The sequence below is a fragment of the Populus trichocarpa genome, chromosome 8, assembly GCF_000002775.5.
Source record: "Populus trichocarpa isolate Nisqually-1 chromosome 8, P.trichocarpa_v4.1, whole genome shotgun sequence".
NCBI lineage: Eukaryota > Viridiplantae > Streptophyta > Magnoliopsida > Malpighiales > Salicaceae > Populus > Populus trichocarpa.
Genome location: NC_037292.2, coordinates 7096512 through 7110317, shown reverse-complemented (window position 1 = coordinate 7110317; position 13806 = coordinate 7096512). Strand labels below are relative to the sequence as shown.

Sequence of the window (13806 nt, the reverse complement as noted above, 5' to 3'; positions counted from 1 at the left end):
CCTTTTAGGGCATCAAAATAAGGCCAGGTTTTGTGGGTGGTAGACTGGTAGTGTATGCGCGCGCATTTGGGGTGTTAGAATCACATTGAATAGGAATGGGAAGGGGAAGATCTTGTGTTATTTAAACATTTGAGTAATCAGTTGCTAACAGCTTGAATGTTAAGCTTTTAACCTATATAAAGATGAGGTCTCGATCTTTCTTCAGGTTACGGTGGACGAAGCCTCCATGACCTCTGAGGATGGAGCCATCCTTGAAAGCAAAAATTATTCCAAGACCCCCCCCCCCCCCCCCTGAAAAAGAGGCTAGTTCAAGTAAAAAAAATATAATAATTTATAGAGGTTAGTCATGCTATATGAAGCCAGCCATTGTGAACTACAAACCCCGTGCCTTTTTGTCTTTTTACCAAACCATCTTCTACATCTCCGACGTCAAACACCGCATCGAAATGGATCGAAGAGGCGGTTTTCCATTTTTCAAAGACCATGCATGTGCCTCTGGGATCGATCCATGAAAAGGCTCTCCTTTTTTGTCCTTGTTTAATTTTGGATACCTTTTGAATTTAGCCAAGATCTTTCGATAAAGTATACCGTATTCAAGAAAGGTTTACTTTTTCCACGGAAAGAAAAAAAGGTGATCGGTAAGAATATGCAATGAAAAAGGAGTTTTTTATATATATATATAAAATGAAAAAGGAGTTAGTGTATGGTCATGGATCTCCAAGAGCCCTATATAATTAATATCCTCCAGCACCTCCACTACCTCATGGAGGTTACTGTCCTCTTTTAATGACTAGCAAAGTAGCCATATAATAGGGTATGGTGAATTTATAGTGGATCTAGCTTATGAATTTAAAAAATTACAAGATCAAATTTAAGGATCTTCACAGAGTACTTATAGTGGGCCATTTTATGAGAAACGATAATGGTCATATGCGAAAAAGGTGAAACTTGGATCTTAATAAATCTCACCAATGTAGAAGCAAGAGGGACGAGAACTCCTATTCGAGTCCCACCTTTGTCAATCTATCTGTAATAGGAAACCCAAACTCAGAACTTCTGATAATACAGAGCTGCTTCAAGCACACCCCAAGCCAGAGGAGGAAAGAGAAAGATGCATGTCTGTACTACTAACTAAACCATAAAATAAATATTTCAATGGTGTGTGTGTGTGTGTCTATATATATCTTTTCACTTCAATCTATGGACAAAACAGAGGAATTCAGAATCTACAGCAAAGAAGGCCCTGCATCCACTTCCTAGGTTTCTGGAAATGTCTTCGGTCAGCTTTTGCCATTCTTGCAGGACTGCTATTCCATTCTGACTGTAATCTGTGCAAAACAATAGGCATAATCAAGTCATTACTCACCGATTTTATATATGGATACATATAGAAAAGGAAAGAAATAGTTTGGTTGTTATTTACATGGGGAAGGCAAAAGAGCGGGTGCTGGTTGTGCTGCTATCCGATCTAAGAGAGACACTACCAGAATATGCAATAGGGCCCGAGTGACTTGTCAGGCCAAATAAAGGACCCGATGAAGAGAAACTTGACTCTCCATCAGCATATTGAAGTTGACCACCTGAAAGCCGTTCAGCATTAGGATCTTCAAACCTGGACACAATTCGAGTCCCAAGACGCTGAGATTCACCATTCTGAGGAGACTCTCTCGCACTTGCAGCGGGAGCAGAAGAATCATTGTCAAAACTGATGCTTCGTGTCTCTGTCTTGCTATTGTAAGGTAACTCATCCTCGATCCTACTGGTCGATCCTTCAGAAAAAGAATCCAAAGCATGGCTTGCCAATTTTGTTTCCTTGCTATCCGATTCTTCTGCTGCAGAAGTAAGAGTGGGACTCACCAAGACTGCTTCCGTGTGGCCATGGTCTCCTTCTTGATATGCAGGATCCTGGGTAGGGATTGCCAGGGTTGCTGACTCAAGGCCATTGTCCGAGATTGTTTCCTCGCCGCAATGTTCAGATTCTTCACTGGCAGAATCTGTCTCCAATATTGCATTTTCCCTCGGGCACTGCAAGCAAGCATTCAAACCATTACAAACAGCATTACATTCAAACCAAAACATGCCAAACCCAACACCTCAACTTTTGCTGTCCCTCTACACCAAATGCATTTGAAAACCAAGCTTAAATAGTTTTTCTGAAGGACGGACCCGGGGAGGGGACCTATCAATCCCTTTACATGAGAAGTAGATAGCAATGAGTTTGCTGCAGACCAGATGATCATTAGCTATTCTACCAAGCACCTTCCATTTAAGGGTAAAAGGACAGAGGTCTATCCATTGGGTAATGTAAGCGATCACACTTATACTTTGTGACACTCAAGTATCCGCACCACCCTCTATCAATTCAGTGCAAGCAGTATGGTGACAGAACCCCCTCCCCCCCACCCCCCCAAAAAAAAAATGAAGAGAGAAAGGAGAGGAGAAATGCTACACATAAATAATAAGCAATTCAATAACAATTAACTATGAATGGATAGAGCCATGCTTCCTTTTTCTCTATTTACTTTTTATTTGTGAATTTGGAGCAAACCAAAATAATTTTGGTGAAGATGTGCATACCAGAAGAGATTGTTGTTCAACTTTATCCATGTTGTGATAGGAAGCATTGGCTGGGGTACACTTGGCACCTAATTCTGACATCGAAAGCAGATCTCTCAGTGATAAAATCTCTTTGGAAGCATTATCTGTAACCTTCTTTGTCCCATAATCCATTACTTCCTCTGTCGGCATTAAATGTTTGGGATCACAATCAAGGGACAGATCATGTTTCGAACCCTTTTCTTCGGAAGATATAAGCACATCCGGAACAGGCAAATGAAGATCCACATTTTGTTTTTCTGATGAAGATTTCAGCATTTCTGGAATCAGCATATCAAGGTCAGACTTTTCTTTGACCATCTCATTGTTCATGTCCCTTTCAGAAGGTAAGAATTCACACATATTCTTCTTGTGTGCATCTGTGTCAAACAAGAACTTGTCCTGCAAAGGAACTCCCTCATCAACACAGATGTCCTTGACATGGTATGTATTCTCTTTGTAACAAACTATTAACTCTGGCACCTCACGTACCATAACACTCTTGTCCATATAGAAAACCGACTCCTCGAATGGTTCCATTTTCAGTGAAGAATGAGGAGATGGTACTGGTGCTACATTCGGTAATCGATCTGCATCACCTTCCATGCCGTTCAAATCACTGAACTTTCCATTCTCAATTTCCTTCACAGACCCATTTCCAGACTTGAGTCCAATGGAATCCAGAGCATTGTCATTATATTCAACAGGTCTAGAATCAGGCTCGTGGCTCATGGCTCCATTGCAAAAAAAACACGTTCACTCTCTGCAAGGAGCATATTTAATGGCAGTGAAATCTGAAATCTGAGCGTTAGAAATGTCCACAGTAGAAGGAAACTTAAATGACAAAGTATATTTCCAGATAAAATAATCCATCCAGCAAGTAAAAATGAATGCTAAATGGGGGATAAAATAGTAGCAAGTCTCCTTACAATACTTGCAAGAAAAACAGAAACATACACTGCAAACTTAAGCTAACAATGAAAAACAAAACGTAAATGGAGATGAAGAATGCAGAGTAGGTAATTACCAATTCTCATGTTTCACATAGATTGTACGATATGGAAGATGTACAGCTATTCAAGCTACTGTGAATATTGTTTTCAAACATATACTACTTGGACAATGCTATCTAACCTGCTCACCAAAACAAGGTTGGTAAGGAAAATCGACTAAACTTTGGAAAAGAAAACTAACAATAAAGAGAGATAAAATTGGCATACAGATGCTCAACTCAAAATGACAGAACAAGCACCATAAAAAAAAATCTGCAATCTAACAGTCATCAATTTCTAACTAAATTGGTCATAGTTAAGGCTGTCCAAGTTCTAAACAAGTAATTAGTCAACTTTTACAGGCATGCGAAGCTTGGGGAGTAACCCAAAATCTAAACAATAGGATGAAGCAAACATGACACGGGAACAAGATCAGAACAGGTGGAAAACAACCTTGACTTTAATGTGTCAAATTCCGCAATCATGTGTCTGTCGTGGGAACCACTTTCTCTAACTTTAGGACAAAAAACCACCAAAAAGTCAAGTAACAAATCAACAAAGTAGCTCACATAAACTAATTATGAAAAGAAAACCCGCAACTAGCTTAGCTTAGTTATTCAATAAAAATTCTGAAAGTCTAAGGAAAAGTTGTGATCAGAAGAGGAAAAAAGGCATAGTTCAAGTGTTCTTACTTGAATATAATCATAATCCAAGCTTACGTTCTTAGCTTAAAGTTGAAAGATTAATGGTTGTCCAATTAAATGATCCAAAAACAGTATTTAAGAATAATGGCTTCACAAAGATTAATCCAAATTCAAACAAAAGCTTTCGGCATACCATGTGGAATTTTAAATCTGTTCTCTACATGATAAATAAGGACAAATAAAAGTTCGAACTTTTGCAAAAGCTTCCATAAACTTTCAACAAAAATATAATAACACGGCTCAAAACAACCCAACCAAATTTTTTAAACATGAAAAAGAGGAAAAGAAAGAGAAATCCTCAATGACCCTCGTACAACACCACCACCTTCTTTTTGTTTCGTAGCTAGTGATGATCAGATCTAAAACCATGAAAAATTATAAATAAAAGAAAATATGAAATCTAGAAACATCCCGAGTAAATCCCAGATGGGTTTTCACTTTTACCTCGAGTCCCGTGATAAACCAAAAGAAATAAAGAAAGTGAAAATCAGTAGAAACCAAAATAAAGCAATAAAAGAGATCTGAAACCAGATCCCACCACATAAACAATCTCAATAAACGCCACAAAAAAATATAGCACAAATCAAAACAAAGAAAACATTAACAATGTCATACCTTTTTTATCAGCTTCAAAAAAAAAAAGCGAACCCCTTCTTTTCTTTCTGATTCAGAATGAACAGTGGCTCTTTTCAAGGCCTATCACTGCAAAAGAAAAAAAAAGAAACATTGAGAAAACGCATAAACAAATCAACATCTACCTCTAACTACCAGTGAGGAATCCATAAATAAACAAAACCTGAAGATATGTAAAGGCAAAAACAAAGAAAGAGAATAAACCTCAAGCAGTAAAGAGAGAGAAATTCTGTGTGAAAAACTAAGGTTTATTAAAGAGCTGATTGCTTTTAAGAGCAGAAATAATAGCAATAAATTTTGAGAAACAGAGACGGGAGACGGAAAGAGACAGATAGGCAGCAGATGTATGTGACAGAGTTGTAATATACATGGCAATCCAAACCCTAAATAAATAAATTAAAAAAAAAAAGGTCAACTAACATATGTCTGTAATTAATACCACGGATAAGAGCAGCTAACAGCTCTGTTTTAGTATCATACCACCCCCCCCCCCAACCCTTATTATTATAGCATTCAATACCTCGCCAGCTAAATAAATACCTTAAGACCTTTTTTACCTTTTTATTCTGATTTTTGTTCCGAGTAGCCAAACAGCAACGTCTTTTTTTCCGAGAAAAAATAAAGAAAAGGTTTTATTGCCGCATCAATCCCGAACAAGGCTTTCTTTCATGCTTCTTACGTTTGAATCTTCTAAGAACTGACAACGATGTCGGGGCGGGCGAGCGGGCGGGGCCAGGGGAGAGAGAATTTGAGATGCTCACGAGATTAATAGAAGTCAAACTGTTTTTTGTTGCTGTTCTTGTTCCTGTTGTCGTTTCGCCGGAGATAGAGAGTTTCTGTTCGTTTTTGTGTTTGTTTCGGCCGGTCAAAGTGACGGCAAATTAAAAAGGAAATTTGTTTTATTTCGAACGCAGCGAGAGATATGCTAGGTTGTGACTGTGAAAGAGGCAGAGGCAGGTGATATGATCAGAGTGAGTAGTGTCAGGTTTGTTGAGAGATTTTACCTAGCCTGGCCCTGCCTGCTTCACTGCCTTTATGTGATTTCGTGGATAAATTCTGTCTATGATCATCCCGTTTTCTTTAACTTTGGGCATATAAGCCCTTGCATTTTCAATTTGTGTCACTTCTGACCCCTTCAACCACTTAAAAGTTTTTATGCTGGAACCAATGGAAGCCGCATGATGAACATGTGTTCTGTGGAGGGGATACGACTAGAGATTGAAAGAATGGGGGCTGCCGTGCTCGAAATTAAAGTGCGGGATCTGATTAGATAATATTTCAAAACTTGGGGGACTACATGGGATGGATTTTCACTAGATTTTGCTGCCAGCTACCACTACTTTATTTTTATTTAACTTTAACTTTATTTTTTATTAAAGTGGAGGACCGACAAGATATGAATTTCAAGTTTCATACTTTCATCCCTCCCCTCCAAAACAGCTGAAGTGCTCTAATTCCCGCTCCCCGTCTCATCCACACACTAGCTAATTAACTGAGATGATGCGGATCTGATTAAATTTTCGTTGAACATCAAAAGGTATTTGTTAATATACTTTTTTTTAATTATATATAAGTTTAATTTCATAGAATAGAATATTTATTTGATCGTGTTTGATAAATTTTTTAATTAAAATATTTTTTATTTAATCAAATAATAATAAAAATAAACACACATTAAATTAATTAAATAAAATAAAAATGATAAAAATATCATACAAAGTTGCACAATTAGAAATATCATTTGAAAAAAAAATATCTTAAAAATACATTTCATATATACAAAAAACTAAAAGAGACTATATACAAATTGAAAAAACCTTTTAAAAAATTAAATACGTATAAAATAATAAAAAATAAATATCATTTAAAAGAGGTTTTACACCGTATCCTTGTTCATGCATTGTAAATATAACTGCCATTTCTCTTTTATATATCTCATCAATCACCAATGAAAAAATGATTTATTACCATTAATCATCATAAATTGCCTGTTAAGTGTGTTCATTTTCCATTCAATCCGGGATCGTAAAAATATTGATTATCAATTCTAGCTGTGAGACTATTGCTTTGTATTTTTTTTTCCTCGTCAAATTTAAAATTGCCACACGAGATTTTATGCCGAGCGGGATCGAAGGAGGAGGTGTCAAACATGCAAGGTGTTGCTGGAAGAGAGACCCGTCTTATTCATGAAGGGTGGAGTATAGGGACTCAATTGAATTAAATTTGTAACCCGGTTATTCAAACAAATTGACCGAGCACACGAAAATCGTGCCTGAAAGCCTCCTGTTTCTTGGAATAGTAACAGTAACGAGTAGAAATCTGATACAGTTTATTTGAGAATGTACTGAAGGCAGTGGTTTGAAATATTTTTTATTTAGAAATATATTAAAATAAAAAAATTATTTTTTATACCAATACATTAAAATAATTCAAAAATACTTTTAAAAAATTCATTTTAAACAAAATAAATTTTAAGTTGCTTTGTGATTTGTGCTGCATTCACAAACACTCTAACAAAGAATCCAGAGATGTATACAGAATCCGACGTGTTGATTTGTATTTTACGGAAAGGAAAACAAATTAGATTTGAACATGGAAAATAATAATTCCGCCGATTATAGACACATCAAATCTTAACACATTTTTTGTGTGATACTTTTATGAAAATGACCATAGTGTTAAATTATTAAATTGGTTTCCTTTTTTATTACGGGTGCTCACCATTTCCCTACTTCATTCATTCAGATCAAATCTTCTTTGATACATTACGTTACAGTTTATATAGTCTCTTGATGGCCTCTTTACAAATCCCAAAACAACCTACAATCTCTATAAAAAAAACAAGGATCAAACCAAATCTAAAAAAACTTTACGAGTGTACGTATGATTTTTCCGGTATTGTTGATGGAAAAAACCACAACAACTGAACTCACTCATTGATACTAAATTTAACAATTTTAGAGTTTTTTTTTTCAGCGATTAAAAAGCACTTTTGAAAATTTTTGATTTTTTTCATTTCAAATTATTTTTTAATATATTTTTAGATCATTTTTATATATTGTTGTCAAAAATAATTTTTTAAAAATATTATTTTAATATATATTTTCAAATAAAAAATACTATAAAAAATAACTCCCTATATCCCTAAACAATACATAAATGGTTGGAATGTGGTCAACCAAACATTTTCTCTCTATTCGTTGTTTTCCATCTCCTCCCTGTTCTTCCAATCCCAAATACTTAAATATAAATAAAATAAAGGTTTGGATTGAAAACTAAATCTCAAGAGCTAGAAGTACTAAAAACAATGAAAATAAAAGTTCCGGACAAACAAAAACTTTTATGCGCATAGTTACAACTAGCCACTTGGTTTCTTCATTTTTTACACTCCAGTCCTCTTACTTAGAATTTTGACTCTCAAATGTAAATTATAAGAAATTGGTTGTTAATAGGGCTAAAAATGGATGCAATCAAATAGAAAATAAGTTTAACAAAAATGGAGTTAAAAAATGAACAGTGTAATGCACGTGCATGAAATGTGAATGAGAAGTGAAATGTGGGCCCATGCACATTAAATGGACATGGATTTCCCTTTCTATTTTAGTTTTTTGTATTGATTGATTTTGTTTTTATTTTTTATGGAGCGTATGCGTCAAAATCCTACTTTTACCATTAAAAAAATAAAAAAAGAATCATGTCTATTTTAAAAATTGGAAATACTAGGAATAATATATACAGGTAGAAAATGGATAAAATAATACACTAATTTAGAGGAAAACAAAAAAGGATCCAGTGAATTACGAGTACAAAAGATATCACAAAATACCATAAATCATTAAAAGTTAATGCCTACTCTCTGACTCGAGCATGACCCTTCTCCGAGTTAAGTATGATTGCGACTTCCGGGATCTGTACCAGGGTCTCCCATGACATGATCCAGTCCTTTGACTGGTTCACACGTGTAGCCGTCGTCTGTGCGCGACGAATCAAAATGATATGGTGCCGTTTAGACTACCCTGCCTTCTTCCATTTTGTCAAGATACCATGGTGAATTGCCACGTGGGCTCTCTCAGCAGTCCTGAGTCTTTGTTTGTTCGCGAAAAATAGCTGTTTTTATAGAAAATAATCTTTTGAAAAATAAATAATCTTTTGATATTTAGGATTGCAATAAAAAATAAGTTCGAACATAATTTTTAGTGTTTGGTTATATTGTAAAAAATAATTTGAAAAATAATTTATTAATATTTTTTTATAAAAATAATTAAATAAAATCTTACAAATAAAAAAGTTAAAAGAGAATGAAATTTTTTTAAAATAAAATAAATAACAACCAGATGAATAAAAATTAAATATGATATATAAAAAATTTTAATTAAAAAAACAAAAAAAAACAAATAACAATAAAATAAATGATAATCAAAGCTGATATTAAAATCAAATTATAAGGGACAAGATTGAAAAACAATAATAATAAAAATTAAAAACAAAATATATAGCAATTAAAAAATTAAGAATTAAATTTGATACAGTAAAAAAATAAACAATATTTTTATTTTTCTCGCAGTTTCTAAAAAGTATTTTTCATTTAAAATAAAAAAAAATATTTTTTATTAATCAACTTTTTGTACTACAAGCAAAACAATAAAATTTGGATTGTAATTTATAAAAGCCCACTTTTCAAAAAAAAAAAAAAAAAAAAAAACAAGGCTCAAAATCTACCCCACCATTCAGACCATGGTGCTGCACTTCTTTCTTTTAAAATCATATCAAATTTAATATTTTTTAAGTACCAGCTTCCGTATCATTTCCAAAAAAAAAAAGAAAAACTCAAAATGACAAAAGCATTAAAAAAAAGAAAAAAAAACTTGATGTCCTTTTGTTCCCCACTAGTATCCAGCCCATGAACGATGATCCCCGTTCATTCAATTGGAGTCGGTCTCAAGGACTACATTCTATGTATTTAACGCTTTTTCTATCATACTTTAGTCAAATAATTGGGCTTTATATCACATTTATATCCTTTTTACCAGGCAGGCATGTACATCCACAGCTTTCTGGTGGTTTTCGTGCCGTCCTTTGACAAGGGAAACCACTCAATTCAGAGGCTGCATCACCCTTCCATGATTCATAGGCAGCAAAGTCTGGGTTTATGGCTCAGCTATTCTTGGGTTCCGGTTGCTTGCACGTCCCCCGGCCGTCGGATTTCATGGGACCTAATTTACACGTGGAACTATCCAGCGAAGTATTAAAAGAAGGTGCGTGCATATTCCTACCTCGATTAGTGTTTTCTTCATTTCACATGACATTGATAGATGGCGGCTTGACGATAAGATGAAATAAAAAAATTGTATCCAACTCCTCTTTCTTATCTTTACCACTTCAATTAATTAATTAATGGTATATCCCTTTCTTCCTTGTTGTAATTATCTAAAAAAACAAAAACAATAATTCAAATTAAAAACATCATATTAGCTAAGATGGATAAGAGGTGCAAACTAGTAAAACTGTTTCAGAGTTTTAATATGCAATTTGTAAATCAATAACAATAGAGTATGTTGGCATGGAATCTCAACTGGTATTTTTAATTTGTGGACCTGGATGACTGTACCAACGTTTTTTCTCTTGTTCATCATTTGTCTGATACTCGCTAAGTAGTAAATTGTTTTTTTAAATATTTTTTAATTAAAAATCTATTTTTAATACTAACAAATTAAAATTATAAAAAAATAAATTGAAAAGCGGTTAAAACCTGACTAATAAACACAGTCTAGTGTGTTAATAATCAATGCTTCATTTAATCATAGACTGAGTTTTGTGTATATATATATATAAAGTATGGATTCAACTGCGTGGGAAGAGAAGTGAGGTTGGTGGGAATAGACTTTCTTGTCCGATTAACGATCGACAACTCTTGAAACAATCACAGACAAACTCAATGACTTGTGTACGAAACTCGTCACAAGTTTATAACACGCCGTGCTTGTTCTTCGAGTTTGGTGGGTGGGTGTCAGGGGATCTGATGAGGTGAGATGAGATGTCTTTGGGTTTTTTTTTTTTTTTTTTTGTGGTTGGTTTTATTAAATTTTTTATAAAAAGTATGTATTTATAGTTAGTAGTAAAATGTAGTTTTGTGGTTGAATAAGTAAATAAGTTGTGCCTTGAAAAAAAATCTAAACTCGCCCACCAAACACACCTTTATTATCAAACACATCTTTATTATCAGGGTTAGTAAATAATCGGTCAAGAGACTAATAAGAGATTATTAAATCGAGGATAGTAAATAATCGGTTAAGAGACTAGTTGATTACTTTTTAGATAATTAATTTTGATAAACTATAAGTGATATGCCTAGCGTAAAGTGTTTTTATAAATGTGTTTTTTAATTAAAAATATATTAAATTGATAATTTTTATTTTATTTTATTTTTTTAATATTAGAACTACAAAAAAAAATAGTAAACGTATAGATTTGATGTACTTTTTAAATGAAAAATAATTTTAAAAACAGTTTAAAAAATAATTGAACCGTGTTAGAGACAGAGCGTGCATTGTATAAATAACTCCTTATTCATTGTCCAAGAGAAAAGAAAAAAAAGTCAACTCCTGCAATTCCAGTGGGCTGCCTGTATATTCAAAACTATAGTTTGCCCACGAGAATAGTAATCAATAATAATTACACAGGGGGTCTCGTCCTACGGAAAAGGAGGTGGGGGACATGACTAACGTAACGTCTTTTTTTTCCTTCGGCTGCGGCGGTTGACATGTTTTCGGATTGAGATATTATTTATTTAAAATTTGATATTTTTTTTTAAAAATAAATTTTTTAATATTTTTTATAATTTTAATATATTAATATAAAAAATAATATTTTAATTAATCCAATGAACTCCGGCGCACTTTCAAACAGACGCTATCATGTCTTCTCTAACGTTCCACCACGGTATTTCTCCCACAAAAAAAAATACTCAACTGGCATAATTAAAATTCTGCATCTCGCATTATTAATAAATATTCCACATCATCCATGTTTCCCATGGCTGTCACCATAATTTGCGTATTTAGCATTCTATCACCACTACCACAACAATCCTCATTCATAAAATATTTCAAGATATTTTTATATATATATTATTTTTTCAGCTTGGTTTCATAATCCATTCCATAGGTTTAGCGGATTGTGTTAATTTTTTTAAGCTATAATTTTTTATTTAATATCGGATTGATTGAAAATTAAGTTTTATGATTTATTTTGATTTGTTTTTTATGAGGTTATCTTGGTCTCATGACTCGGGTTACGAGTTTGACGGGTTAACCCAGTTGACTCGAGTTTTTTCTAATCCTTTTCTAACTGGCTTTTTTTTTTCAATTTTATTATTCAAAATCAAGTTGATTAGGAATTAAATTTCATACCTTGTTTTAATTTGCTTTCCACATGATTATCCTAATCTTATGACCCGAGTCACATGTTCTGCGAGTTAACTTGAGTAAACTCATATTGTTTTATTGTATCATGAGTTTATCGTTTCATGACATTGATCACGAGTTTGACAAGTTAAATTAAGTTGATCAAAGTCATTTTTTCTATTTACTTTCCTTGAGGTTATTCCAGTCCCATGACTTAGGTTACGAGTTTGACAGATTAATCCAAGTTGATTTTTTTTTATTTTTAAATATCAGATTGATTGAGAATTGAGTTTCATAATTTTATATAAGATTATCATGATCTTATAAATAGAGACATGAATTTAATAAATTAACCTAGAGTAGATTAATCCAATTCAATATATTATCATTTTAATATATATATATATATATATATATATATATATATATTTTTTTTAAAAAAAAAACCTTACTTGAATTTTTCGAGTTAACTATCTTTGTACGCATCAGTTAATTAGGTTGCATCACATCAACCAGCTCACGGTTTAAAATTTCCTTACCTTGAAAAACGTTAATGTTTTTTTATACGTTAATTTTTTTTTATTTGATGTTTTTTTACATGTTATCAATACGTGGTCATATCAATGCCAATTATATACAATATATAATTTCTGATATGTTTTTTTTTTCCGATAGCAGTGAATTCTCTAATCACTTCTCTGACAGCCACAGAAAGGAGATACTGAGGCACATATACGACCTGCACTCTCATCGCTAATCAGTGATGTCAGAAAACTATATAATAATTTATAATTCCTATACTTCTATTATTTTGCTTTCTTTTAATACCCAGCCAGCTCAGAAAACTAAAAAATAACGTAAGGAAGGCGAGGAAGTGGGAAATCAAAATAATCAAATGCAATCTGATGACAGGCACGAGTTACCGGTCAGCGCTTTTGAGTTTAATTTTTTCTTTCCTTGAAGTAATTAAACAAAGAATAAAGTAGTTTGATTTTGATCCTTCAATCCGTGGGTCACCTTATTAAAATGCTAGAAGGTGTTTCTAGTACAAGAAAAACTCGCATTCATTCAACGAGAGCGAGGATGTCTAGGAATGAAAGCCGAAGGAGACCAAGGAAATCTTGTAAACATTTTGTTATATTTAGACTTCGGGAGATTCAACTCCCGAGATTGCTACGGCAGCCTTTACCGAGACGACAAAAGCCCGTTTTGTTGACAAACCTACCTCTTCTTCATCATCACGTTGATTCGTGCAGCTACCGGGGGAGGAGCAAATCTGGTCTTGTATCAATGGGTGATTTGACAACTGGACACTCTTCATGCCAATAATGTTTGAACAATGTTATTTTATCTTATAAAAAAACAAGGATGATTCGTGTCATCTGATCAAAAACCTGTAATCCGAGCCTTAAAATGGGTTAACCACTGGCCGTGTTGAAATACTAGGGTCACAACTCGTTGATTTTAAAGCAACATATG

At 33.5% G+C, this 13806-nt stretch overlaps 1 protein-coding gene across 7 annotated transcripts; it reads right to left on the bottom strand.

The window, feature by feature from the left end:
- Positions 1-931: 931 nt before the first annotated feature.
- On the bottom strand, positions 932-5954 carry LOC7485935 (uncharacterized). Of its 7 annotated transcripts, XM_052455362.1 has the most exons (6): positions 5129-5288; positions 4907-4993; positions 3088-3358; positions 2578-2997; positions 1424-2025; positions 932-1328 (listed from the first exon to the last, which is right to left on the bottom strand). In XM_052455362.1, exons 3-6 carry the CDS (start codon positions 3325-3327, stop codon positions 1220-1222), a joined length of 1371 nt encoding a protein of 456 aa, XP_052311322.1. In that variant the 5' UTR covers positions 3328-3358; positions 4907-4993; positions 5129-5288; the 3' UTR covers positions 932-1219. The 7 variants fall into 7 exon arrangements, with proteins under 7 accessions (XP_052311322.1, XP_024463194.1, XP_024463195.1 ...); XM_024607426.2 differs by lacking the exon at positions 5129-5288 and adding an exon at positions 5465-5954 and having other exon boundaries at positions 2578-3358; XM_024607427.2 differs by having other exon boundaries at positions 2578-3389; positions 5129-5287.
- Positions 5955-13806: the final 7852 nt, after the last annotated feature.